The sequence below is a fragment of the Saccopteryx leptura genome, chromosome 6, assembly GCF_036850995.1.
Source record: "Saccopteryx leptura isolate mSacLep1 chromosome 6, mSacLep1_pri_phased_curated, whole genome shotgun sequence".
In the NCBI taxonomy this organism is placed as follows: domain Eukaryota; kingdom Metazoa; phylum Chordata; class Mammalia; order Chiroptera; family Emballonuridae; genus Saccopteryx; species Saccopteryx leptura.
In genome coordinates this window covers 160,091,836-160,119,191 of record NC_089508.1, presented here as the reverse complement: position 1 = coordinate 160,119,191, position 27,356 = coordinate 160,091,836, and the positions used below count along the sequence as shown (strand labels likewise).

The following is a 27,356-nucleotide window of genomic DNA, read 5'->3' as shown; positions in this document are numbered from 1 at the left end:
TTATGCTGAGTAATTGTAATTTATTATAAAGCCACCTTAATCCAGACTTAGATTTAGAATTTGTTATTTAATTCTATGTGGAAATTTTTTTTTTTTGCACTTCATTGAAATGATTTGTCAAGCAAACATTTATTATGAAGTTATTTATATTCTGGGTGTGGTGTGGGCTGCTGCTTTTTTTTTTTAAGTGACAGCAGGGGAGATACACAGACTCACACATGCGCCCTGACTGGGATCCACTCAGCAACCCCCATTTGAGGCTGATGCCTGAGTTCACCAAGCTATCCCCAGCGCTTGAGGTCTACACTCAGACCAGCTGAGCTGTCCTCAGTGCATAGGGCTGACTGTGCTTGAACCAGTCAAGCCACTGCTGTAGGAGGGGAAGAGAGAAAAAAGAAGGGGAGGGGAGGTAAGAGAAGCAGATGGTCTCTTCTCAAGTGTGCCCTGAATGGGGATCAAACCCAGGATGTCTGAACGCAGGGCCAACGCTCTGTCCACTGAGCCAGCTGTGGATTATTCATTAATCATTTTAATGAATAATAATTCACCTGGTTAAAAAAATGTAAAATATCTTGCTCTTACCCATACTCATTCCCTCCCCCCATTTGTTTATTTTAGTGCGTTTTTCCAGAGTATTTATTATGCAAATATAAGTAAAGATTTCCTTACACGTTTTTTTTTTTAAAGATTTTATTTATTCATTTTAGAGAGAGTAGAGACAGAAAGAAGGGGGGAGGAACAGGAAGCATCAACTCCCATATGTGCCTTGACCAGGCAAGCCCAGGGTTTCGAACTGGCATCCTCAGCGTCCCAAGTTGACGCTTTATCCACTGCACCACCACAGGTCAGGCTCCTTACACGTTTTTTAACAGGACAGTTGCATACCATGCATACTGTTCTGCACCTCGGTGTTTTTTGTTGTTTTTTTTTTCATTTTTCTGAAGCTGGAAACAGGGAGAGACAGTCAGACAGACTCCCGCATGCGCCCGACCGGGATCCACCCGGCACGCCCACCAGGGGCGACGCTCTGCCCACCAGGGGGCGATGCTCTGTCCATCCTGGGCGTCGCCATGTTGCGACCAGAGCCACTCTAGCGCCTGAGGCAGAGGCCACAGAGCCATCCCCAGCACCCGGGCCATCTTAGCTCCAATGGAGCCTTGGCTGCGGGAGGGGAAGAGAGAGACAGAGAGGAAAGCGCGGCGGAGGGGTGGAGAAGCAAATGGGCGCTTCTCCTATGTGCCCTGGTTGGGAATCGAACCCGGGTCCTCCACACGCTAGGCCGACGCTCTACCGCTGAGCCAACCGGCCAGGGCTCGGTGGTTTTTTTTTATCAGTTAATAGTATACCTGAGAGACCTTTTCTTATTGGACTATAGAGAACATATTTTTTTGTTTTGATATATGTGTAATTCCCTATTGTTTGGATGTAACATTATTTATTTGATTTGTAGTGCCAATGCCCCCTTGAAAAGGTAATAGTATATTAGTATATTCCAGTTTTCTCAAAATAGTCCTGGTTTATGTCTGCTTGCTTGTTTCTATTTTTTTAGTGAGAGAGGCAGATAGGGTGAGAGAAGAGAAGCACCAACTCATAGTTGTGGCATCTTAATTCACTAACTGCTTTCTCATACGTGCCTTGACCGGGGGGCTCCAGCTGAGCCAGTGACCCCTTGCTCAAGCCAGTGTACTTTTGTGAATTTTAATGGATAAGTCCTTTTAATATTTGAGGTACACACTTTACCTAGTTTTTTTTTGTTTTTTTTTGTATTTTTTTCTGAAGCTGGAAATGGGGAGAGACAGTCAGACAGACTCCTGCATACGCCTGACCGGGATCCACCCGGCACGCCCACCAGGGGCGAAGCTCTGCCCACCAGGGGGCGATGCTCTGCCCCTCCGGGGCGTCGCTCTGCCACGACCAGAGCCACTCTAGCGCCTGGGGCAGAGGCCAAGGAACCATCCCCAGCGCCCGGGCCATCTTTGCTCCAATGGAGCCTTGGCTGCGGGAGGGGAAGAGAGAGACAGAGAGAAAGGAGGGGGGGGGGGTGGAGAAGCAAATGGGCGCTTCTCCTATGTTCCCTGGCTGGGAATTGAACCCGGGTTCCCTGCACGCCAGGCCTACGCTCTACCGCTGAGCCAACCGGCCAGGGCCTACCTAGTTTTTCATGTAAGCATTTTAATCTTTTTTTGTTTATTTCTTCCCTCTTTTCCTTCTTTCCTCCATTCCTTCCTTCCTCTCTCCTTTCTCTTTATCAAGCATCAGTAAATTTAATGAAACAGTAAAATGCCAGATTGCAGCTTGTAATGTGTAAACTGAAGATGGAATTAGAATGTATACATACAATTATTCCTCTCCAAATTGCAGTTTACTTTTCATGGTCTCACTGTATTGCGAATTTTAAAATTGTATATATCTAATTTTATATTGTGGATTTTTTGCAATATCATGGGATTTTGTGGTATTTAAGTATTTTTATATATTTTAATTATTTTTACAGTAAAATAAGCATTTTCTAGCCTAAAATATTGAAACAATATAAAAATTAATTAAAACATAATAAAAGAATATTAAATCATTATTTTCATCATTCAAGTTGTAGTATATTCACTGGTGAGTACCCGTATAGAATTTTATATGTTGTTAAAATTATGTAGGTCTAAGAGTGTAGAAAGTGTTTAAGAGCTTAGGAAGTGTTTATAAGAGTGTGGGAAAGGTTAATAACAGTGTAGGAAAGGTTTATAAGAGTGTGGGGAGGGTTTATAAAGCCTTAAAAAATATATAAATAATAAAATAAATATAAGGTCGCTAGTTCATGGATTTTCGCCTGTTGTGGGGGGTTCTTGAACCTAATTCCAATGATAGACAGGGGCCACTGTATATAGTTGTGAAGTAAATGGGTAGAATTTGTAGTCTGAATCAGTCATCCATGAACTTTTGGTATATTTTTTGGAGGTTTCCAACTATCCTATACAGTTCCTGACTGAAAAACTTGGGTAAAATAAAGAACTGACACATCTCTTCAAAATTATTTTTGTTTAAAAGAAGATGACAGGAGCCCTGGCTGGGTAGCTCAGTTGATTGGATTAGAATGTTGTCCTGATACTCTTAAGGTTGCAGGTTCAATCCCCAGTCAGGGCACAAATAAGAATTAACCAAGAATACATGTTTAAGTGGAGCAACAAATTGATGTTCCTCTCTTTCTTTCTCTCTCTCTCTCTCTCTTTTTTTTTTTTCTGAAGCTGGAAACGGGGAGAGACAGTCAGACAGACTCCCGCATGCGCCCGACCGGAATCCACCCGGCACGCCCACCAGGGGCGACGCTCTGCCCACCAGGGGGCGATGCTCTGCCCCTCCAGGGCGTCGCTCTGCTGCGACCAGAGCCACTCTAGAGCCTGGGGCAGAGGCCAAGGAGCCATCCCCAGCGCCCGGGCCATCTTTGCTCCAATGGAGCCTTGGCTGCGGGAGGGGAAGAGAGAGACAGAGAGGAAGGAGGGGGGGGTTGGAGAAGCAAATGGGCGCTTCTCCTATGTGCCCTGGCCGGGAATCGAACCCGGGTCCCCCGCATGCCAGGCGACACTCTACCGCTGTCTCTCTCTCTCTTTTCCTCTCTCCCCTGCCCCAAAATCAATTAAAAAAAAAGAAAATGACAAGAAGACAAGTAGATAGGTATCTTAAACCTTTTTTTTTTTTTTTTACAGAGACAGAGAGAGGGACAGATAGGGACAAACAGACAAGAAGGGAAAGAGATGAGAAGCATCCATTCTTCGTTGCAGCTCCTTAGTTGTTCATTGATTGCATTCTCATATGTGCCTTGACAGGGGCAGGGGGCTGCAACAGAATGAGTGACCCCTTGCTCAAGCCAGTGATTATAGGGTCATGTCTATGATCCTACACTTAAGCTGTTGAGCCCATGTTCAAGCCATATGGGCCCGCACTCAAGCTGGTGAACTCAGGGTTTTGAACCTGGGTCCTCCTCGTCCCAGTTCAACACTCCATCCACTGTGCCACCGCTTGGCGGTATCTTAAACCTTTAATGCCTTTTTTCCCCCCCAAGTTTTATTTATTGATTTTAGTGAGAGGAATGGAGAGAGAGACAGGAATATCGATTGTTCCTGTGCCCTGACCAGGGATCGAACTGGCAACCTCTGTGTTTTGGGATAGTGCTCTAACCAACTGAGCCGTCGGGCCAGGGCAACCTTTAATGTCTTGAAACCCATAAGAGCCATCTTTCAGCCCTGGCCAGTTGGCTCAGCTGTAGAGCATTGGCCCGGCATGTGGAAGTCCCGGGTTCAATTCCCGGCCTGGGCACACAGAAGCGCCCATCTGCTTCTCCACCTTTCCCCCTCTCTTTCCTCTCTATCTCTTTCTTCCCCTCCCACAGCCAAGGCTTCGTTGGAGCAAAGTTTGCCTGGGCGCTGGAGATGGCTCCATGGCCTCCGCCTCAGGCGCTAGAATGGCTCTGGCCGAAATGGAGCAACGCCCCAGATGGGCAGAGCATTGCCCCCTGGTGGGCATGCCGAGTGGAGCCCCGTCGGGCACATGCGGGAGTGTGTATGACTGTCTCCCTGCTTCTGACTTTAGAAAAATACACACACATACAGCCATCTTTGAGCAATTTTGTGAACCATCTTTCTTTAAATTACGTTTTAGTTCAGTAATTTACTTTATTTACTTGTTTATTTGTTTATTTTTTGTGATAGAGGGACAGACAGGCAGGAGAGAGATGAGAAGCATCAATTTGTTGCAGCACCTTAGTTGTTTATTGATTGCTTTCTCATATGTGCCTTGACCAGAGGGTGAGTGACCCCTTGATCAAGCCACTGACCTTCGGCTTCAAGCCAGCAACCATGGGGTCATGTTTATGGTCCCACGCTCAAGCCAGCGACCCCGCGCTCAAGCTGGTGAGCCTGTGCTCAAGCTGAATGAGCCCTTGCTCAAGCCAGAGACCTTGGAGTTTCGAGCCTGGGTTCTCTGCTTCCCAGTTCAATGCTCTATCCTCTGCGCCACCACCTGGTCGGGCAGTAATTTACTCCTCACCCTGACCTGTGATGGCACAGTGGATAAAGTGATGGCCTGGAATGCTGAGATCTCCAGTTCAACCCTAACCATGACCAGGCTTGCCTGGTCAAGGCACATACGAGAAGCAACTACAAGTTCGTAATTTCCTGCTCCTCCCTCCACCCCCCCCCATCTATTTCTCTTTTTCCTCTGTCTAAAATCGGTAAATATAATCTTTAAAAAAATTAATGGCTGCTCAAATTGAACTGATATACTACATATGTTTGTCATTCATTTTCTACATTTCCATGATGATTTGACTTATAGGAAAGTGATGATGGCGCCTGACCAGGTGGCGCAGTGGATAGAGTGGTGAATAGACGCAGAGGACCCAGGTTCAAAACTCCCAGGTCTCTGGCTCATCTGGCTTGAGTGCAGGCTCACCAGCTTGAGCACAGGGTCGCTGGCTTGTGTAAGGTATTTTTCCCCACCAAGGAAGAAGGAAAGGCGTAGTCACGAAGTGTGGAATAATAAAAGCTTTATTCAGAGCGCTTCCCGGACGATGTTCTCTGGTCCGGGGGCCAGGGGCCAGAGAAGTTGCATGGGGGGATCCGCGTGGGGGAAATTTAAAGGGTCGTTAGGGTGGTCGAGTTAATATTACGTGGTGAAGTGTCATTGGCTGACAGACCGTTGCTCTTTTCCAAAGGACTCCTGGGAAGTTTTTTGACGTTCATGGGTGTGGGCGGTTCCAGCCAAAGTTCCCAGGTCTGGTTCCTCACGTGACCTTCCCCCATTGCCAACCTACCTCACAGCTTGAGCGTGGGATCATACACATGACCTGATGGTCACTGGCTTAAAGCCCAAGGTCGCTGGCTTGAGCAAGGGGTCACTCGCTCTGCAGTAACCCTCCCAGTCAAGGCACATATGAGAAGCAATCTAACAACTAAGGAACTGCAATGAAGATTTGATGCTTCTCATCTCTTTCTCTTCCTGTCTGTCTGTTCCTATCTGTCCCTCTCTCTGACTCTCTCTGTCTCTGTGAAAAATAAAAAAGAAACTGATAATACCAATTTGACCTCATGTTTATCTTGATACCTATAAAATTTACAGGATATGTTATATTATGGTACGGTTCTCTGATATTTCTATTCTGCAGTTTCTTAATATATGCTGAAATATATATCTTACATGTATTGCAGTAATGATTTTGTATTTTTTTTTTTTTTGTATTTTTCTGAAGCTGGAAACGGGGAGGCAGTCAGACTCCCACATGCGCCCGACCGGGATCCACCCGGCACGCCTATCAGGGGGTGATGCTCTGCCCATCCGGGGCATGGCTCTGCTGCGACCAGAGCCACTCTAGCACCTGGGGCAGAGGCCATGGAGCCATCCCCAGCGCCCGGGCCATCTTTTGCTCCAATGGAGCCTCAGCTGCGGGAGGGGAAGAGAGAGACAGAGAAGAAGGAGAGGAGGAGGGGTGGAGAAGCAGATGGGTGCTTCTCCTGTGTGCCCTGGCTGGGAATTGAACCCGGGACTTCCGCACGCCAGACCGACGCTCTACCACTGAGCAAACCAGCCAGGGCGATTTTGTATTTTTTTAAGCACTAGAAAAATTGACTTAAAATATATTTTGCCTTATACTAAGTAGAATGGTGGTTAATTAACATCAGGAGATAATGTGAAATTCTGCAGATTTGCCTGTGGATAGAAAAGAGGATGTTAGCATTTTGAATAGTCTATGCTCAATAAAAGGGGTAGTGATACTAGTCCAGAGAGACATTGCTGTGTATTTTATTATTTTGGCTTATATTGCTAATTACCAGAATCTATTTTCTTACCTATTTTTTTTTTTGTAAATGGTTGCAACTAATAGAAGAACTATTTTTGGAAGTTTGTTTTCTTTAAAGCAGTTTTGATAACTTCATTTTGACTTGTGAGCCTGCATTGAGTGAAAGTAAAATCTGCTGAAACTCAGCACAATTTGGTTATAGTTTTAAATTGGCCTAACTTAAATGTTGCAAATTTCTTTTTCATTTATTTAAAGATATGGGTAGGCCTGATCCATTCTAGCATTGCTTCTATTTTTGTCATGGTTTTGGTATTTGAAAGAAGCAAGTTAGTCAGTCTAGTGTTTTCTTCATTTGGGGTTTCATCCTATTAATGCATCTCTTTTGCTGTTAGAACGTTTTTAAGTTGGTAGATATTTTTACTAATAGTATGAGAGAGAGGACTAGAGATGATAAATGGGAGTGTTTGGGAAATGACCCAGAGTTTGTGGGCAGGTTCTTCATATGGGATCCCTAAATGAATGTGAATCCAGTAGAGTGGTTTGAAGATGTAGGTGACAATTTTGTTTTTTTTTTTAATGAGAGGAGGGGACTTAGAGAGACAGACTCCCACATGCATGCCAACCAGGATCCACCCAGCAAACCCTGTCTTTGGCCAATGCTTGGACCAACTGAGCTATTCTTAGCACCTAGGGCCGCTGCTTGAACCAGTTGAGCCAATGGCTGTTAAGGGGAAGAGAGAAAAAGGGGGAGAGGAAGAGGATGAGAAGCAGATAGTTGCTTCTTATATGTGCCCTGACTGGGAATCGAACCTGGGACATCTGTATGCTGGGCTGACGCTCTGTCCCCTGAGCCAGCCGGCCAGGGCAATTTGTTTCTTTATACATTTAGAAGGCAGGTAGCAGCATTCTCCACAAGCTGGAGTCTGAAGAGCAGGCATTTCATGAGCCCTATAGGGGGGAATTAAGCAGTCAAAGAAATAGGAGATGTAAGTGTGGAAGACGGTTTTCCTTAAGTGGAGATGAGGTAGCTGCATCTATAGGGCAGGTTCAGAATAACTTAAGAACAGAATTGTTGACAAGCAGAAGGTTAGGTTGACAAGGAGAGAAGATTAGAAGAGCTTTTGAAGATAAGTGTGGGATGAGAGAGAGAGCATTTTAATCAAAGTTTTATTTTATTTATTTATTTATTTATTTTTTTTGTATTTTTATGGAGTTGGAAACGGGGAGGCAGACAGACTCCCGCATGCGCCTGACCGGGATCCACCCGGTATGCCCACCAGACTTGTTTAAAATCTATTTTAAAGAGAGAGGAAGAGGGGAGAGAGAGAGAGAAACATCAATTTGTTGTTCCATTTATTTATACATTCATTGATTGATCCTTATATGTGCCCTGGCCTGGGATTGAATCCACAACCCTGGTGCCTCAGGATAATGCTCCAATGAATTGAGCTACCCAGCCAGGGCAATTCAATATAAATTTTAGAACCAGCTTGTCAGTTTCTACATAAATGCATGCAAGACTTTGATAGAGACTGCATTAAATTTATTGATCAAGGCGAACTAGGGTCGGTCCAAGTCTGCGCCTGCGCGAGCTTGCTTGCTTGCGGTTCTGCCGCCGGCGGCTACTGGGCGTGGATCCGGGCGATGGGTGAGTGGGAGAAGCCTGCTAAAGGAAATCCAGTTATCAAAATTGACTCCAGAAGAGGGAACCTAACAAACCATTAACAATGGAAGAAATTGAGAACGTTATCAGAAAGCTACCATTCCTCAAAACACCAGGCCCAGATGGTGTTACAGGTTAAAAAAGCCTTCATGAAGAAGAAAGATCTTAAGCCCCATGATGGATTCAGAAGCTCATGAAAAGAGGTCGGCAATCATAACATCTTCAAAACAAGATATAGGTGAAATGAAACATTACCTGTGTGGCTGCTGTGCAGCTTTCAACAATGTAGCCATCACGTTTCCCATTCAGAAGGTCCTCTTTCGGCAACAGCTATATGGAATCAAAACCCGGGATGCAGTGCTTCAGTTGAGGAGGGATGGGTTCCGAAACTTATATCGTGGAATCCTTCCCCCGTTAATGCAGAAGACAACCACACTGGCTCTTATGTTTGGTCTCTATGAGGATTTATCTTGCCTTCTCCGTAAGCACATTAGTGCCCCAGAGTTTGCAACCCGTAGCATGGCAGCATTACTTGCAGGGACAACAGAAGCGATTTTCACTCCATTGGAAAGAGTTCAAACATTGCTTCAAGACCACAAGCATCATGACAAATTTACAGACATTACAATCAGGCTTTCAAGGCACTGAAATGCCATGGGATTGGAGAGTATTATCGAGGCTTGATACCTGTTCTTTTCCGTAACGGCGTCAGCAATGTCCTGTTCTTTGGCCTGCGGGGCCCCATCAAGGAGCACCTGCCCACCGCAACCACTCACAGTGCTCATCTGGTCAATGATTTTATCTGTGGAGGTCTGTTGGGTGCCATGTTGGGAATCTTGTTTTTTCCAGTTAATGTTGTAAAAACTCGCATGCAGTCTCAGATTGGTGGGGAATTTCAGTCTTTTCCCAAGGTTTTCAGAAAAATCTGGTTAGAACGGGACAGGAAACTGACAAATCTTTTCAGAGGTGCCCATCTGAATTACCACAGGTCCCTCATCTCTTGGGGCATAATCAACGCGACTTACGAGTTCTTGTTAAAGATTACATGAAAGAAATCACCCGTTAAGTTCCATTTATCAACTGACTAGATCTTTAAAGAATAATGCAGTTTGGCCTTGTTCCTAATTGGCCAAATATAAGTTCTCATAAGTTTAGGGCACAGTGAATTGTGGGCAAAGCTGCTTTCCTTAAGCACCAACAAATTCAGAATAAAAGAGTTCAGCAGGAAAATTTGAGGGTTTTTGTTCTTTTTTTGTTCTAATATCTGAGAAGTTTAGGTTAATTGCCTTGTTAATAGCTGTCTCTATGATAGATGGCTTTTGAGAGGAAACTAATAGCCAAAATGGTCTTTTTCCCCAAAGTCTAAACCTTCTGTATCGAAATGTAAGTGGCCATGAGCAGCGGGAGGGAAGGCTCTGAAGGCCCCTTGAGTTCTCAAGCTTACTTTTATTGCTCCATTTCTTGCTCCTCTGCTCTTAGGAGGAGTTGCAAAGGGTAGTCTTTGCTAAACTTAAGCATGTACACCAGAGGACAAAGGAGCAGGACATGGAAGAAAGAGCTTAGTAGAAGTAAACTTTTTGTGATAAGTTGAATTAGTTTTGAAACAAAGCATCTGTTGGCATGGTCATTTTCCAAACTATTTCTGCTTAGACGTAGTAGGTCAAGCAGCCAGTGAAAGCTCCTATTTTGGTTTCTAGGCTTGAAAGTTTTCTGTTTAGTTCTGAATGTGACCTTAAATCTGTTCAAAATATCCTTATGTTAATTTCACTTATTTCATTGCCAAAAGATGGGGAGACTTATATTTTGTCCTAGTCATTTCATCCTGTGAAGTTTAATATAAACTGCATAAAGATCAAATTCTTGAGCTCAAGTTTTTTGAATTGTTGTCAACCTAGCAAACAGCTTTGGGTTTTTTCCCCTTCTGAGTTGCAGGTGTTTTTTTTTCCCCTTTTATTGAGTTTATTGGGGTGACACTGGTTAACAAAAGTATACGGGTTTCAGGTGCATCATTCTACAACACATCTCTGTATACTGTGCTGTGTGTCCACCACCCCAAGTCAAGCTCTGTCCATGTAATTTCTTATTCAAATATTCTGTTCTCTTGAATCTCTTTCAAAAAACACTTCCATAAAATTGTATTTTGGAAGTCTAGCAGGGTTTCAGAAATTGTTTTTTCTGGTTTCTAAATGTTTTGGGGAGGGAGGAAAAAACTCAGGATTGCCCCCCCCCCTTTTATCTTCCTCTTAAAAATAGAGACTTCTATTAGGATATTTACATTTTGGGAACCCAGTTTTACCATTTTATCATTACAACAGACAGTTTGAGAGGATAACATCTAAATAAAGATATTTGAAGGGATTAGTTTTAAATTTCTAGAAATTGACAATAGCTGGATAGATTACTCATCCTTTACCTAACAAAAACTTATTTGTCAAAGGAATCAGATCTTAAAATATTTTTTCCAGATAAATAAGGCAAAATGACACATACACCAGTTGAGTAATTAATACACATATGAAACACCCCAGAAAGGCAGTTTATCTTTTAAAACTCTGCACCTGTGAATATGTAGTTAGGATTGCTCCCCAGCATCTGATATGATGGAGTAGTTAGGTTTCTTATTACCAGTTTCTCATTCTGGGTAATTGCATATGAAAATGTATACAAACCAACCAAAGTAAAATCAGGGTCTTAATTGGTAGTTTACTCAGTTTCTGGACGGATAATCCAAAAAAGATGTTTACCTCTACATGCAGTATGGCTGGTCAGATAAAATGAACATCTGTCCTCCAACCAAAAGGATTCAGAAGCATAGTCAAGCATATTTGTTAGAAAGTAATTAAGCTCAGGAGATTTACTACAACTCTGACGGTGTTGTGCTCAAAATGGTAGTTTAGTTTAGCCACCACGGTGCAGATGTAAGGACTTCAGAAAACATTGTCACCAAATAAATATGAGCAGCTTCCTTTGGCCTTTCAAAGTTAAGCATCAGGATCTGAAGCGACTCTCAGAAATGAATGACAATGATATTGTGGTGCCTGATCCCCTCATTCATGTCTGTTCCCTGAGTACTCCTGGGCATGCTAGGTGCTCAGCATGTGGCAGGTGTGGCAGCCTGGTGTCATGCCCTCGCCCTGGGAACGGACTCCACGGGCCTTTGGTTCCATGGGGCTTCCTTTCGTCTCTACACTCCACACAGGTGGTAGAAATCTGAGTTCTAAAACACTTTTGTGAAACATGGGTGAGAATTTGAAGGAGAATGCTTTGGTTTCTGCTGTCTCAAATACTTGGCATTTACAAACAATAAATATTTTTAATGGTTTTAACTCATTAAAAAAAATTATTGATCAATTTAGAGAGTATTGCCATCTTGACAATATTGACTCTCCTGATCCATGAATGTGTGGTGTCTATTTTTTTTCAATGTTTATTTTATTGATATTAGAGAGAAGAAGGGAGAGAGCAAGGGAGAGACAGGAACACTGATCAGCTTCTGACCAGGGAATGAACCAGCAACCTTTGTGCTTTGACAATGCTCCAACCAACCAAGTTGTTCAGCCAGGGCTGGTTGTCTATTTAGATATTCTTTAATTTCTCTTAGCAATGTTTTACGCTTTTTGGTGTACAAAAATTACTCTTTTTTTTTTTGCCTGACCTGTGGTGGCACAGTGGGATAAAGCGTCGACCTGGAACACTGAGGTTGCTGGTTCGAAACCTTGGGCTTGTCTGGTCAAGGCACATATGGGAGTTGATGCTTCCTGCTCCTCCCCCTTCTCTCTCTCTCCCCTCTCTCTAAATATCAATAAATAAAATATTTAAAAAATTAAAAAAAAAATTACTCTTTTTTTGTGACAGAGACAGATAGAGAGAGGGACAGAATAGGGACAGACAGACAGGAAAGGAGAGAGATGAGAAGCATCAATTCTTCCTTACAGCACCTTAATTGTTCATTGATCGCTTTCTCATATTTGTGCCTTGATGGGGTGGGGGTGTAACAGAGTGACCCCCTGCTCAAGCCAGCGACCTTGGGCTCAAGCTGGTGAGCCTTGCTCAAACCAGATGAGTCCGCACTCAAGCTGGCGACCTCAGGGTCTCGAACCTGGGTCCTCCGCATCCCAGTCCGTCACGCTATCCACTGCGCCACCTCCCGGCAGGCAGTCTTTTATTGTTTTTATTGTTTTTATTTTTTATTTTTGTATTTTTCTGAAGCTGGCAACGGGGAGAGAGTCAGACAGACTCCCGCATGGCTCCTTGGCCTCTGCCCCTCCAGGGCGTCGCTCTGTTGCGACCAGAGCCACTCTAGCGCCTGGGGCAGAGGCCAAGGAGCCATCCCCAGCGCCCGGGCCATCTTTGCTCCAATGGAGCCTTGGCTGCGGCCATCTTTGCTCCAATGGAGCCTTGGCTGCGGGAGGGGAAGAGAGAGACAGAGAGGAAGGAGGGGGGGGTGGTGGAGAAGCAGACGGGTGCTTCTCCTGTGTGCCCTGGCCGGGAATCAAACCCGGGACTCCCGCACGCCAGGCTGACGCTCTACCACTGAGCTAACCGGCCAGGGCCCTTTAATCGAAGTTTTAAATGTTTACTCTTACCCAAACTAATTTAGTCAATTCTTACTGCAGGAAGTTACATTGGGAGGCTGGGAGTTGGGGTGGGGGATGAAGAAAAACCATAGGTTATTGTTTGTGTTATATATTAGTTTATGATTATTGGAGATTATCAACTAATTTACATAAAGCTTATTGAATTGAATATAAAATAGTATAATTGTGTATGAGGCTTTGGTAGTTCCTAAGAGCTGTTGACTGTAGACAGACTGATTTTAAAGTATATGATGTGCCTGACCTGTGGTGGTGCAGTGGATAAAGTGTCGATCTAGAATGCTGAGGTCACTGGTTCGAAACTGTAGGCTTGCCTAGTCACGGCACATATGAAAATCAACTACTATAAGTTGATGCTTCCCATTCCTCTCTATTCTCTCTCTGTCAAACACACACACACACATACAAATCAATTTTTAAAAAAATGTATGATGTAAAATGTTAAAATAACAGTACCTTTGTACCAAAAATTTGTGGGTTGAATAAATATTCATGTATTCTTAGTTTATATAGCCATCTTTAAAATTTAAAAAATAGATTCTGTTGTGTACAAACCTTTATTGATTAACTTTGGTAATTCCCATTTTGTACTTACGGAAGCAGAGTTTTCTTGCATGGATTACCAGGTAGATAAAAAGTACATTCTTGACTTCCACTAATTTATTAAATACATAAATGGAAAAAGAGGATAATTTTTCATTTGATGCCATTTAAAAACTGTTCTATTTGAAGTTTTCACCCTTGTCTATAAATCGTCCCTCTCAGTAAATAACAGCTGAGGCAATTGGTTTTCAGTCTTTTTAATCACTATTATACACGGTAAGTGATAGATGAGGGATGGCATTTATAAGTACAACAGATTCAGGAGAATCTGTTACATGTGCCTTGTGCATAAAGTAAATGGTTCACAAATTGAGATCTGACTAGTGACCTTGTTTTACCAGTGGTTGAGAGCTCCTGCTTTAGGTAGTTTAGAATCTAAACTATTTATTTATTTTTTTTTAGAGGAAGGTTTATTATGTGATGTTAAGTCAGTACTTTTTTTTAAATTAATTTATTCATTTTTTTTAGAGAGGAGAGGGAGAGACAGAGAGAGAGAGGAGAGACAGAGAGAGAGAAGGGGGGAGGAGCTGGAAGCATCAACTCCCATATGTGCCTTGACCAGGCAAGCCCAGGGTTTCAAACCGGCGACCTCAGCATTTCCAGGTCGACGCTTTATCCACTGCGCCACCACAGGTCAGGCAGAATCTAAACTTTAGATCAGGGGTCCCCAAACTATGGCCCGCGGGCCGCATGCGGCCCCCTGAGGCCATTTATCCGGCCCCCGCTGCACTTCTGGAAGGGGCACCTCTTTCATTGGTGGTCAGTGAGAGGAGCATAGTTCTCATTGAAATACTGGTCAGTTTGTTGATTTAAATTTACTTGTTCTTTATTTTAAATATTGGATTTGTTCCTGTTTTGTTTTTTTACTTTAAAATAGGATATGTGCAGTGTGCATAGGGATTTGTTCATAGTTTTTTTTATAGTCCGGCCCTCCAACGGTCTGAGGGACAGTGAACTGGCCCCCTGTGTAAAAAGTTTGGGGACCCCTGCTTTAGATGATACTTTTTTCATTTCCTATAAAAAATGATGTTACTTGTAGAAACTAGGATCTATGCCTCATAGAAATAAGATAATTCCAGTTAAAATGAAAGCTATTACTTGTCACTTATTATGTATAGACACTGCTGAAGAGTTTATAAATAGTATTTAATCCTTTTATCTAGCCCTTAAAGTAGGTGGTATAGCATCTCCATTTTACTGTGAAGGCAGTGGGTCTCAAACTTTTTGACGTCAGGGCGCATTTAAAATCCTACAAATAATTGTAGGCACACTATGTACAAATTTCTGAGAAATATGTTATAATAATAAAGTCAAATATTAAAAAATATATCATGTCCAAGTATGCTTTTATGGTAATTAAATGAAATAAATATGACAAAAGTAAATTTATTCTGACATTAAAAAACATTTTTATGTTACATTTTTTGAGTTATGCTTTTTAGAATTTGTAAAAAAGGGGTTAAAAAATTAAAAAAACGACAAAAATGTTATCTTTTTATATATAGAGATACATTCTTAGTAAGATTTAGTAAATTCGCCAAGTCCTGGTGCGAAAGTGTTAAGTTTTTTCATTCTTATGTTTATGAGAAACATGAGCCTGATGTGTCCTTGCGATTTCCTCAATGTTTGGACGTATATTTGAAAGGCAAACTCTCATTTCCTCGTCAATACATTGAAGAATTCCTCTTTTTACTCTTAATTGTGTTGAGTGCAGAAAACCCCCTCCATACATATCAACTTAACTTTATACCAAACAAAGGCTAGAAGAAACTTGCCTCCAGTCTTTCTGGGAATATAGGGGATAGTGTAAACAATCCAGCACCACAGTTTAACAGTCTTTTGCAACCTAATCAGGCAAGTGAGGTGGAGGGTTGGGTAGACTGTCAGTTTACAGCCAATTCCCCACACCTCTGTCTCCCAAAAATCTAAACTCCAAAATCCCTGTAGGTTTTTTGGTCCCCAACAGGCACATTTCTCTGGAATATCGTAGGCTTCCGGGCAATCTTCTAGGGTGCACACTTTGAGCACCACTGTGTTAAGGCATGGGGAATTAAGTAAATTGCCTGAGACAGTTAAGAGCACATAGGTCTTTCCCCTTAAGAGCCTGACTTCTAAGTACTTAATGTGTTATACTTGAAAACAGGTAGTCCATACTTATTGATTGGGATAGGAGTGTAATAGAATATCAGTGTAATAAACTTGCTTCTGGTTGAAGTTTTACTTTCTGAGAATATTCTAGCATCTATGTGTGCCTATCCATCAGGAAAAACACCTCTAGTAATCTCTAGGTATTTCCAGTGCATTTTGGCTAAAATGGGTGAAAGTTTTACTACTCAATGTTTATAAGAACAAGTATTAATTTATAAAAGATGACAAGACCATATATGGGTAATTTCTAATTTGAGGCGTGTTAAAAATATTTCTCATTTGAAAATTTGTTGGGATTCCTTCTTTAATATTACAGTGTCTTTTTATTGATATGATTATGATCATTTATTTGGGTAGTTAATAATGGAAGACATTTTATAGCCCCTGTCAGAAAGAGAATTATAACCTTGAGTTATATTTAATGGTCATGGATTGATGTGTTCCCCTTTGTTGTAAAGTCTAGTTTCTTCATGAAAATTTTCAATATGAATCGTTTACAAGTTACCTGACATTTTCTAAAACATGTTAACACCTAAAATTTTGTGCCCCTTTCCCCCCCATGTTTACTCTGTATTAAAATCACTTGTTTAATGCACTTTGAAATCAGAGAGATCAATTAGAAGTGTTTGTAACTATTAGATTTGTAAAACTGATTAGGAAATGAAGCTTTGTTAATATTAACTAACTAGTTACAACATTCATTTTGCAGTCCTCTCACATATTCCTAGTGATACACTAACGTAACCATTACTTCCTGCTTTAAAATGTTATGTTTGTCTGGTTTGCAACTTTATTCTACTCTGCAAAAGTTGGCAATTACTTACCTCCGTAACAGAAATTGGTCATAGGAAATGAAGTAAAAAATGAGTTGTGTTTAAAATGTTTGTAGAATAGTATATCTTAGATAATGTTAATAGTTTCATTAAGTTTTAATTCTCAGTTTCCTTTTATATAGGTTAATGAACTTTCTGAGGAGGAAGAGGAAGATGAAAAGCTGGAACATATAGAAGAACTTCCAGAAGAGGGAGCAGAAAAATCAAATGACATGCCAGAGGTGGTACAGTTAAGGGTGACTGAAAACATCCTAGAACCAAAGAATGTTACAGCATCAACAAGGTAGTATTTCAGTTGAAAGACCTTTAGCTTTTGAGCATTTCATTCTACAGTAGATGTAGATTCACTCAAGCACTAACTCAAACAAATTGTAATGGTATGTGCAAGATTGGTTTGTGCATGAGAAAGAGCAATAATAAAAATTTAAAGAAGCAATCTTGCTAAGAAAATTTCATTTATAGCATATTTACATATAACATCTTACATATATTTCTTAAAATTTGTTATTTCCATGTTAGTTGGGTTGGGTAAAATTTCAAAACCTTTGGAAGTAGAATTGCTAGAGAAAGGTAAAGGGACTGAATTGACTTATATTTCCAGCTTCTAGGCTAGAAATAGATTAAACTAGGCTGTAAGGAGAGAACTCTGTGATCCATTTAGCTGGTGCTTTTCAATTCTTTTCATATGTATGTTCATTTATGTAATATATTCATATATTATTTATATGGCAGACTGGGTAAATGTGGTAGGTTGGAGGTTCTGTGCTAACACATAGCTGGGACCATTGGATATGCTGTTTAGGAAGCTTTGGAGTCTTCAAGAACCCCCCATGCATAGCTTAGATTTGGTAAATTCTCAGCTAGTTCTCGGTAAGCTCCATGGTTTACTAACTCTTTCTAATTATGGAGACAGTTATATATTTAGACCACTAGATATTTTTCATTGAATCTGTTTTCAATAGAATGGTGAGTGAAAAGCAGAGGAAATAATTTAAGAGTCAGAAAAGCAAAATGTCATTTAAAAATAACTAGTAATATCTAGAGGAGGAACTACCAATGTCATTTAGAAAAATTATAAAATAATTTAAAATGTATATTGCTAAATACAACTATTACATTTCTCTGTGGGCCTCTAGATCTTTATATTACATATAGTTTCTTCAAACATGATTGTAATTATGGTATATTAATATGTTTAATTCACTCGTTTTCCCTGGATTTTCATTTTATTTGTAATTTTCTGTGTTTACATGACCTAATTGATTTTTTGATGGCCTCTTAACTATATTTTAATTATATTTTTAGAGACTTATAAACCAAACATTAAGATATTTAACTATGTCTTAATTATATATTTACTGTTATTCTTTTTTCTGGACATTTTGAATTCCAGGCAGCTTGTAAGTACTGTACTGCCACTAGACAACTTTTGTTCTTAGGCCCTTTTTTTTTCTTTTTAATCATTTGAGTAAATTTATTAGGCTCAAAGAGTAAACTTTATGGCCTTCTTTTTTTTTTTTTTTTTTTAAGAGAGGGAAAGATGAAAAGCATCAACTTGTATTTGTGTCACTTCAGTTATTGATTGCTTCTCATATGTGCCTTGATGGGATGGGTTGGGGGCTCAAGCTGAGCCAGTGACCCCTTGTTCAAGCCAGTGACCTTGGGATCATGTTCAAACTGGCAACTCGACGCTTAAGCTCATAAGCTTGTGCTCAAGCCTATGCTTAAGCCAGATAAGCCTGCATTCAAGCCCATGCTCAAGCCAGATAAGCCTGCACTCAAGCTGGCAACCTCAAGTTTTTGAACCTGAGACCTCAGCGTCCTAGGTCAATGCTCTATTCACTGCAACAACACTAGTCAGGCTCTATGGCTTTTTTTTTTTGGTATGTGTGTGTGTGTGACAGAGACAGAGAGAGGGACAGATAGTAACAGGCAAGAAGGGAGAGAGATGGGAAGCATCAATTCATTGCGGGACCTTAGTTGTTCATTGATTGCTTTCTCATATGTGCCTTGACCAGCAGGGTGGGGAGGAACAGCAGACCGAGTGACCTCTTGCTCAAGCCAGTGACCTTGGACTCAAGCTGGCGACCTTGGGGTTTCGAACCTGGGTCCTTCACGTCCCAGTCCGATGCTCTGAGCATTGCACCACCACCTGGTCAGGCTCTGTGGCTTTTGATTATAAGAATTTTCAAACTACTAAAGAGATTTGGTTGGATTTATATTGCTACTAGTAATGTTTTCTTGAGGACCTGTAAACAGTAAGTTTAAATCAATGTCTTGTTTTTTGTTGAGAGAGAGAGAAGGACAGGGACAGACAGACAGGGAGAGAGATGAGAAGCATCTCAGAGTTGTGGTACTTTAGTTGTTCATTAATTGCTTTCTCATATGTGCCTTGAATGGGGCGACTTGGACAGGGGTGGGGCTCCACTGAGCCAGTGACTCCTTCCCTACTCAAGCCATGGGCTTCAAGCCAGCGACCATGGGGTCATGTCTGTGATCCCATACTCAAGCCTGCGTGCAAACGGCTACCTTGGGATTTTGAACCTGGGCCCTGTGTTTCAGGTCAACGCTCTATCCACTGTGCCACCTCCTGGTCAGGAAATGTGTGTCTTTTATTTTGTTAATTTAGAGTTATGCTCTTCAATAAGGTGTCCACTAGCTACCTTGGCTATTTAAATTTAAATCAATTAAAATGAAATAAAATTTAAAAATAATTTCCATAGTTGTATAGACTAGTCACGTTGCTTATGCTCAGTAGCCATGTGTGATTAGTGCCTACTGTATTGGACAGTGCAGATGTAGAAGTTTTCTATTATTGCAAAAAAAAATTTTTCTTTTTGGATAGTGCTTATTTAGAGAGATAAATTTCTTAAGTATTTTTATTTATTTACCAGCAAGATTACATAATGTTTAAAAATGTGCTGTACTAATAGTTTCTTCTCTTTTATCATCTGTCTAGTTTTTTAGAGGACCCTTCTTTCCTCCAACATAGTCATTTTTAGATGGATTTATTGGAGATTTGGTGATTGTCAGGATTCTATAATTGCTAGTTGTAGAAACAGACCTTGGCTAAAGGAAAGAAAAAAGGGAAATTTCTTTTATTAATTTTTTATTGATAGATTTTATTTACTGATTTTTAAAGAGTGGCGAGAGACAGAGAAATGGGAATGGGGAGGAGCGGGAAGCATCAACTTGTTGCTTCCCTATGTGCCTTGGCTGGGCAAGCCCAGGGCTTCAGACTAGAGGCCTCAGCATTCCAGAGCAAATGCTTTTCCCACTTTGTCACCACAGGTCAGGCCAAAAAAAAGGGCAGTTTCTTAGAAAAATGCTGGATAGGTCACAGAGTTGAAAGGTAAAGCAGAAAAAGGAACTTGGACAGCCTTGGAGAATTTAGTAACAAAGGATCTTAGCATGTGGTAATTGCTGTGAGAGTTACAAGTATGTCCTTCTGTTTGTCATTCTGCTCAAGAGCAGATTCTTATGGGGTCCAGAGGAGAGAGTCTGGCCATAATTAGGTCAATTGTCCATCCCTGAAGCCAGCATAGAGTTGGTTACTGTTATGCATTTACCAAGACTGTTGGATAAAGGGAGGAGCTAGTTTACTGCAGAAAAATTGGGCTATTACTAATAAAGGAATAGGGATACCAAGCAGCAGAAACAGATGTGATTACCAGAGTGGTATTCCAGATTTAGTGATGATATGTATAAATTTTAGTTCATATTTATACATTAACCTTTTAGTTTGGCTGATTGATAACATTCATTAATTATCCACCTTGGAAGAAAGAAGAGTAGGGGAGAAATATCCCTACAATGCCTGGCATATAGGGAGCTTTAATAAATTTGTTTTAGAAAATGAGTAGAGCCTGACTTTTGGTGGCTCAGTGGATAGAGCGTTGACCTAGAATGCTGAAGTCACTGTTTTGAAACCCTGGACTTTCCTGGGCTAGGCACATACAAGAAGCAATCAACGAATAACTGAAGTGAAACAACTACGATATCCCTCCCACCATAAAATTAGTAAATAAACCCTTTAAAAAAAAAGAAAGAAAATGAATAGATACTGTATTGCATGAACTGGAGATTGAACTTTTGATAACCTATTTTTTCATCATTGAGTTTCTCTGTGAGGTAATTTGCAAACATTTGAATTATTAGGCAGCCTACATTGTATTTTTCTTCAGAAGTACAGAGGATATAAACATTAATGACAGTTTAGAGTAGCAGTTCTCAAACTTTTTGGTCTCAATCATTAGACTCTTATTTATTGATTGATTGATTGATTGTGTGTTTGTGTGTGTGTGTGTGTGTGTGTGTGTGTGTGTGTGTGTGTGTGTGTGTGTGGAGCGGTTGGCTCAGCGGATAGAGCATTGGCCCGGCTATGGACATTCTGAGTTCGATTCCTTGTCAGGGCACATGAGAGAAGCGAACATCTTTTTCTCACCCCCTTCTCTCCCTCTTCCCCTCCAACAGCCAATGGCTTGGTTGGTTCGAGCGTGGTTCCAGGTGCTGAGGATAGCTCAGTTGGTCTGAGTGCATCAGACTCTGGAGCTAAAAAAGCTTGATTGATTTGAGCATCAGCCCCAGAGGAATTGCCAGGTGGATCCTGGTGGGGGTGCTTGCAGGAGTCTGTCTCACTATCTCTCCTCCTCTCACTTAAAAAAACAAACAAACCAGAGAAAGAGACAGGAAGGGAGGAGAGTGAGAAGCATCAACTTGTAGTTGCTTCACTGTAGTTGTTCATTGATTGCTTCTCATACATGCCTTGACTGGGGGTTCAAGTAGAGCTAGTGACCCCTGGCTCAAGCTAGTGACCTTTGGGCTCAAGCCAGTGACCTTGGATCATACTGATGATCTGCACTCAAGCTGGCAAGCCTGTACTCAAGCCAGCGACTTTGGAATTTTGAACCTGTGGCCTGAGCATTACAGGTCAACGCTGTACCCACTGTGCCACCACTGGTCAGACCCAAACATTACACTCTTAAAAATTATTGAGAACTCCAAAGACCTTTGTTAATGTTGATTATACCTATTGGCATTTACCGTATAACAAATTAAAATGGCACATTTAGCCCTGGCCAGAAAGTTCGGTTGGTTAGATGCTAACTGTTAGAGCATCAATCTGGAAGCACAGCGGTTGCTGGTTCCACCTCCCAGTGAGAACACATACAGGAACAGATAGATGTTCCTGTCTCTCTTCCTTTCTTGCTAAAATCTATTAAAAAAAATTTTTTTTAGTGGTGTATGTTAGCTGTTGGAAGTGTTTTCTTTGTTCAGTTGTACTTTGGGAGTCGCTTGTATTTGTAGCTGAAATGTAGCTATTTATGACCTAACATTTTTTAATTGATAAATAGCTTCTCTATTATAAGTCAGTGATTCTTAAACTTTTTGGTCTTATGACCCTGTTACACCGTAAAAACTATAAGGGACCCCAAAACTTTTATTTCTGTGGGTTATAGCTAACAATTTACCATATTAGGAATTAAAATTTTATTTACATTTTGTGTTAATATAAAAGTTTTTAATCAAAAGGAACCATGTTTTCCAAAAATCTCCAAAAAAATTTTAGTGAGAAATGTTTTAGTGGTATTGTTTTGCATCTTTACAAATTTCTTTAATGTCAAACTGTATGACAACTGGACTCTCATTTTTTTTTCTGCATTTAATTTGTTGCCATATTTTTTATCTTAAAGTATGCGAAGAAGATCTGGGATCACTCCTGTATGTAATTGGAAAAAAGAGGAGTTTTCATAGCCTCTTCAGATAATTATGGCTATTCTTATTTGACAGTATGCCAAAGCTAGTAGTTTCTTTCTTTTTCTTTTTCTTTTTTAAGTAAGAGAAGAGGAGATAGTGAGACAGACTCTTGCAGCTTCTGTTTGAAGCTGATATTCAAATCAGCCAAGCTGTTTTTAGCACCTAAGGCTGATGCTTGGCCAATGAGCTATCCTCAGCACCCAGGGCTGATGCTCAAACCAGTTGAGCCACTGGCTGCAGGAGGAGAAGAGTGAGAGAAGTGGGAGAGGGAGGGAAAGAGGTAGATGGTCGCTTCTCCTGTGTGCCCTGACTGGGAATCGAACCTGGGACATCCGTATGGTGGGCTCACACTATCCACTACCAACTGGCCAGGGCCTTGTGGTGGTTTCTTAAAAGTTATTTTTCATGTGGAACCTGAAACCATATCTGAATTTTTCATACTGTAGTTCAGGGGTCCCCAAACTACGGCCCGCGGGCCGCATGTGGCCCCCTGAGGCCATTTATCCGGCCCTCGCTGCACTTCTGGAAGGGGCACCTCTTCCATTGGTGGTCATTGAGAGGAGCATAGTTCCCATTGAAATACTGGTCAGTTTGTTGATTTAAATTTGCTTGTTCTTTATTTTAAATATTGTATTTGTTCCCGTTTTGTTTTTTTACTTTAAAATAAGATATGTGTAGTGTGCATAGGGATTTGTTCATAGTTTTTTTTATAGTCTGGCCCTCCAATGGTCTGAGGGACAGTGAACTGGCCCCCTGTGTAAAACATTTGGGGGCCCCATTGGTCTGTCTTGTACCTTGGGAGAGTCTTGAACCACGCTTGATTTTTTTTTTTTTAATTTTTCTGAAGCTGGAAATGGGGAGAGACAGTCAGACAGACTCCCGCATGCACCCAACCGGGATCCACCTGGCACGCCCACCAGGGGGCGATGCTCTGCCCCTCTGGGGTGTCGCTCTGTTGCGACCAGAGCCACTCTAGCACCTGGGGCAGAGGCCAAGGAGCCATCCCCAGCGCCCAGGCCATCTTTGCTCCAATGGAGCCTTGCTGCGGGAGGGGAAGAGAGAGACAGAGAGGAAGGAGAGGGGGAGGGGTGGAGAAGCAGATGGGCGCTTCTCCTGTGTGCCCTGGCCGGGAATCGAACCCGGGACTTCTGCACGCCAGGCTGACGCCCTACCACTGAGCCAACCAGCCAGGGCCTCACGCTTGATTTTTGACATGGTTTATTGGTCATTTGGATGATACTGCTTTACTGACTTCTTCCAAATGATTATATATTTTGTTATGTAATATCAAAAGTTAACATTGTTTAAATCACCATTGGTTGTATCAAAAACATCTTTAAGTGTTGGCAGGCTGTTGAAATTGTGGTAGAGAATACAGGTTTTCCAGAGTTATAATTTTTGCTTGAAGACTTGAATCTTATCAGTACCGTAAATTGTTTTTCTTGAAGTAACAATCTTGATCAGTTTTGAGAAAATGTCTGCCACGTATTTAAGTTGGAATAGCTATAGTTGATCGCTCTAGAGTTCAAGTAAAAATGGTGTCCCATGTTACATTTAGTTCTCAACTCAAGAAAAGCATTGTTCTAAGCTATGCAGACTAAGTGATTCAGATGTACCATTAGTCACACCAAGATCTGTCGCTATATCACAGTTCACTTTTCGCGGACTCACTGTATTGCAGATTTTTAAATTCTATATATCTAATTTTGTATTGCATATTTTTTGCTATATTGTGGGATTTTGTGGTATATAGGTATTTTAATATATTATTTTAATTATTTTTGTGGTAAAATAGCATTTTCTAGTCTAAAATATTGAAAAGGTTTATAAGAGTGTGGAGGGGGTTTATAAAGCCTTAAGATATATATACAGTAAATAATAAAATAAATATAAGGTCGCTACTTCGCGGAGTTTTGTATATTGTGGGGGGTTCTGAAACTTAACCCCTGCGAGAGACGAGGGACCACTGTATTAAAAAAGAAGTGTACTGAAGGACTGAGATGAAATTAATAATTTTTACTGTTTCCTCATGAAAGACTGGTCTCTTTTTTTTTTTTTTAACTGATTTTTCAGAGAGAAGAGGCAGGGTAGGAGAAAAGTGTCAACTCATAGTTGCTTCACTTTAGTTTTTCAAGAACTGGTCTTTTTAAAAAAATATTGCAAGTGATGGAGAATGCATTGACTATAGTGTGGTTTGGTACCACTTGCCTGGACTTGTGCCAAGACACCAAGCAGTTTTTTTCTACCATTGATTTTGCATCATTATGCAAATATCATTACAGTAAAAAGGATAAATATTATGAAAATAGTTTTTAACTTTTAGTTCACAGACCAAAAACCAGTTTGAGAACCATTGGTTTAAATATTTTTTTATGAGCTGTATTGTTTGATTTATTTATGCTTTTATTATTTCTATATTTTGTTTGCCATTTAGCCATATGTTGTTAAGGTTTGAGCTGTGTTCAGTTTAGAAAAATGATGGCATGTAGGGTCTGGGTACCCTAGGGCAGTAATTTTCAACCTTTTTTTTCCATGACACAAACACACACTAAGGTCAGTGCCCCTGACTAAATACAACCATTTTCATCTCATAGCACAAATAAATTAGTTACTAAGGGAGAAGAGGTCAGGGCCCCTTTTTCTTTAATAATTAGTTTATGAGTGCGTGAGAAACAAAGGTTGAAAATCACTGCCCTAGGGTACACAAAAAGCAGGAATTTTAGTTGCTTCTGGAGCTTCAATTGTATCCATGAAATCTATGGAAATCTCAAGATTGTCTCTGGCTCTGGCTGGTTAGCTCACTTGGTTAGAATGTGATCCCCAAACGACAAGGTTGCCGGTTCAATATCCAGTCAGGGCACACAAGGAAGCGACCAGGGAGTGCATAACTAAGTGGAACAACAAATGAATGTTTTCTTTACCCTTCTCTCTCCCCTCTCTCTCACTACCTCTCTGCCTTTGTAAAAAAATTAATAAAAAATTTTAAGCCCTAGCCAGATAACTCAAAATGTCATCTGGAATTGTAGAGGTTGCCAGTTTGATCATTGGTCAGGGCACATACAAGAACAGCTTGATGTTCCATACAGGTTTAAGGAGAATCTTTTTTTTTTATTATTATTATTTTTAAATTTAATTATTTTAGCGAGAGAGGTGGGGGTGGGCAGACAGACAAGGAAGGGAGGGAGATGAGAAGCATCAGTTCTTCATTGTGGCATCTTTGTTGTTCATTGGTTGATTTCTCATATGTGTTTTGACCAGGGGACTCTAGCTGAGCCAGTGACCCCTTGCTCAAGCCAGCAATCTTTGAGCTCTTGCCAGCGACCATGGGGTTATGTCTATGATCCTATGCTCAAACCAATGACCTTGTGCTCAAGCTGGATGAGCCCACGCTCAAGCCTGTAGCATTGGGGTTTCAAACCCGGATCCTAAGCATCCCAGGTTGATGCTCTATCCACTGCGCCACCGCTTGGTCAGGCTCCTCAGCATCCCAGGTTGATGCTCTATCCACTGCGCACCGCTTGGTCAGGCTGTATTAGTTTTATCTTAATCCTTTATATTTTTATTTCTAGTTAGGTTGTGTTTCTTTTTGTTTATTTGGTATTTTGTGAAGTGTCTTGTGTCCATTTACCTACTAGCATTTATATAACAATCTAATTTGGTAAAAAAAAGGGTGAGAAAATTCCTCTGGGAGAGGAAGTAGGTAACAAACAAAGGCAAATGTAAAAAAAAAAACCCAGAGCAGATATAAAATCTACCAAAAATTAAAACATGATATAAGGCTTTAATAGACTGGGGGGCTAAGTAATTGAGAATTAGAACTTTTTGAGAATTTCATGTAAGATAAAGCTCAACAGAAATCACAAATTAAATTATAAGGAAGAAGGATGTTGAATTTATAAATTTTCTTTACACCATTCAGCATACTACACTGTCAGTGAATTGCACCAGCTTGAGCATGGGGTCACTGGCTTAAGCAAGGGGTCACTGGCTCAGCTGGAGCCTCCTGGTCAAGGCACATGAGAAAGCAATCATCAAGCGACTAAAGTGCTGCAATGAAGAATTGATGCTTCTGTCTGTCCCTATCTGCCCCTCTCTCTGTCTCTCACTAAAAAAAAAAAAGATATATATATATATATATGTATATATGTATATGTAAACAGCAGATCGTTTTAGCAAAATATTAGAAGATCTAATATATTAGTTGACACTTAAATACTTTTTAGGAAAAGCTTCCTTTATCTTGTTTTTTTTCTCCCTGCAGAAATCATTAAATATTTACCTTTCAGTTCACCTGAAACTGCTAGAAATAGACTGATGGCTGTCTATACTCTCTTTTGTGCCATGTATATGCCATTTTTCTTCCTAAGTTTTCCTGATTTTAGAAATAAAGTTCCAGAAAACTTAATTTAAACATGTAAATGTTTTTTTAAGTTCTTCCTGTGAGAGTATCAGTTTTAAAACATTGAGAGATAAAATTAATCTATTTATGAAAACTAGCATATTGGTAGTTAAAAAATTTTTTTAAGCTAGTAGAGGTTATATGTACCAAATTAGAAGGCTTACTGTTGTCTGATAAAGCAGTTTTGCAGTTTGATACTGATGTGGTTGTGGTAGAGGAGACCTGAAGATTACTGGATAAGTGGTAAATGACATTCATTTGGTTTCCTACAGAGAATCCTGAGAATATTAATCTTATAAGCTGTGTTCCTCATGTTTGTTAGAATTTCTGTTGGTACATTTTATAGAAAAGCTTCATAAAACTAATTTAAATTTACTTTTAAAAAATTTACTTTTTAGGCCCTGGCCAGTAGGCTCAGTGGTAGAGCATTGGCTCACCGTGTGGATGTCCTAGGTTCAATTCCCAGATAGGACACCCAGGAGTAGAAGCGCCCATCTTCTTCTCCACCCCTCTCCCTCTTCTCTTTCTCTCTCTTTCTCTTTCTGTCTCCCTTTCCTTCTTCTGCAGCCATGCC

General features: G+C 40.8%; 2 protein-coding genes across 8 annotated transcripts in view; both read left to right on the top strand.

Moving 5' to 3' along the window:
• FAM13B (family with sequence similarity 13 member B) overlaps positions 1 to 27,356 on the top strand; it is a 97,938-nt gene that overhangs the window by 25,500 nt on the left and 45,082 nt on the right. For all 7 annotated transcript variants that reach the window (XM_066344546.1, XM_066344545.1, XM_066344543.1 and 4 more), the window contains one exon: positions 16,749 to 16,909. In XM_066344546.1, the coding sequence (XP_066200643.1) occupies positions 16,749 to 16,909 (161 nt within the window). The remainder of the gene's footprint in view (positions 1 to 16,748; positions 16,910 to 27,356) is intronic.
• LOC136377592 (mitochondrial nicotinamide adenine dinucleotide transporter SLC25A51-like) lies at positions 8,443 to 11,111 on the top strand. The gene is given in 2 exon segments (XM_066344565.1): positions 8,443 to 9,071; positions 9,074 to 11,111. Coding segments are annotated over 2 exon segments (873 nt in total). The 5' UTR covers positions 8,443 to 8,621; the 3' UTR covers positions 9,497 to 11,111.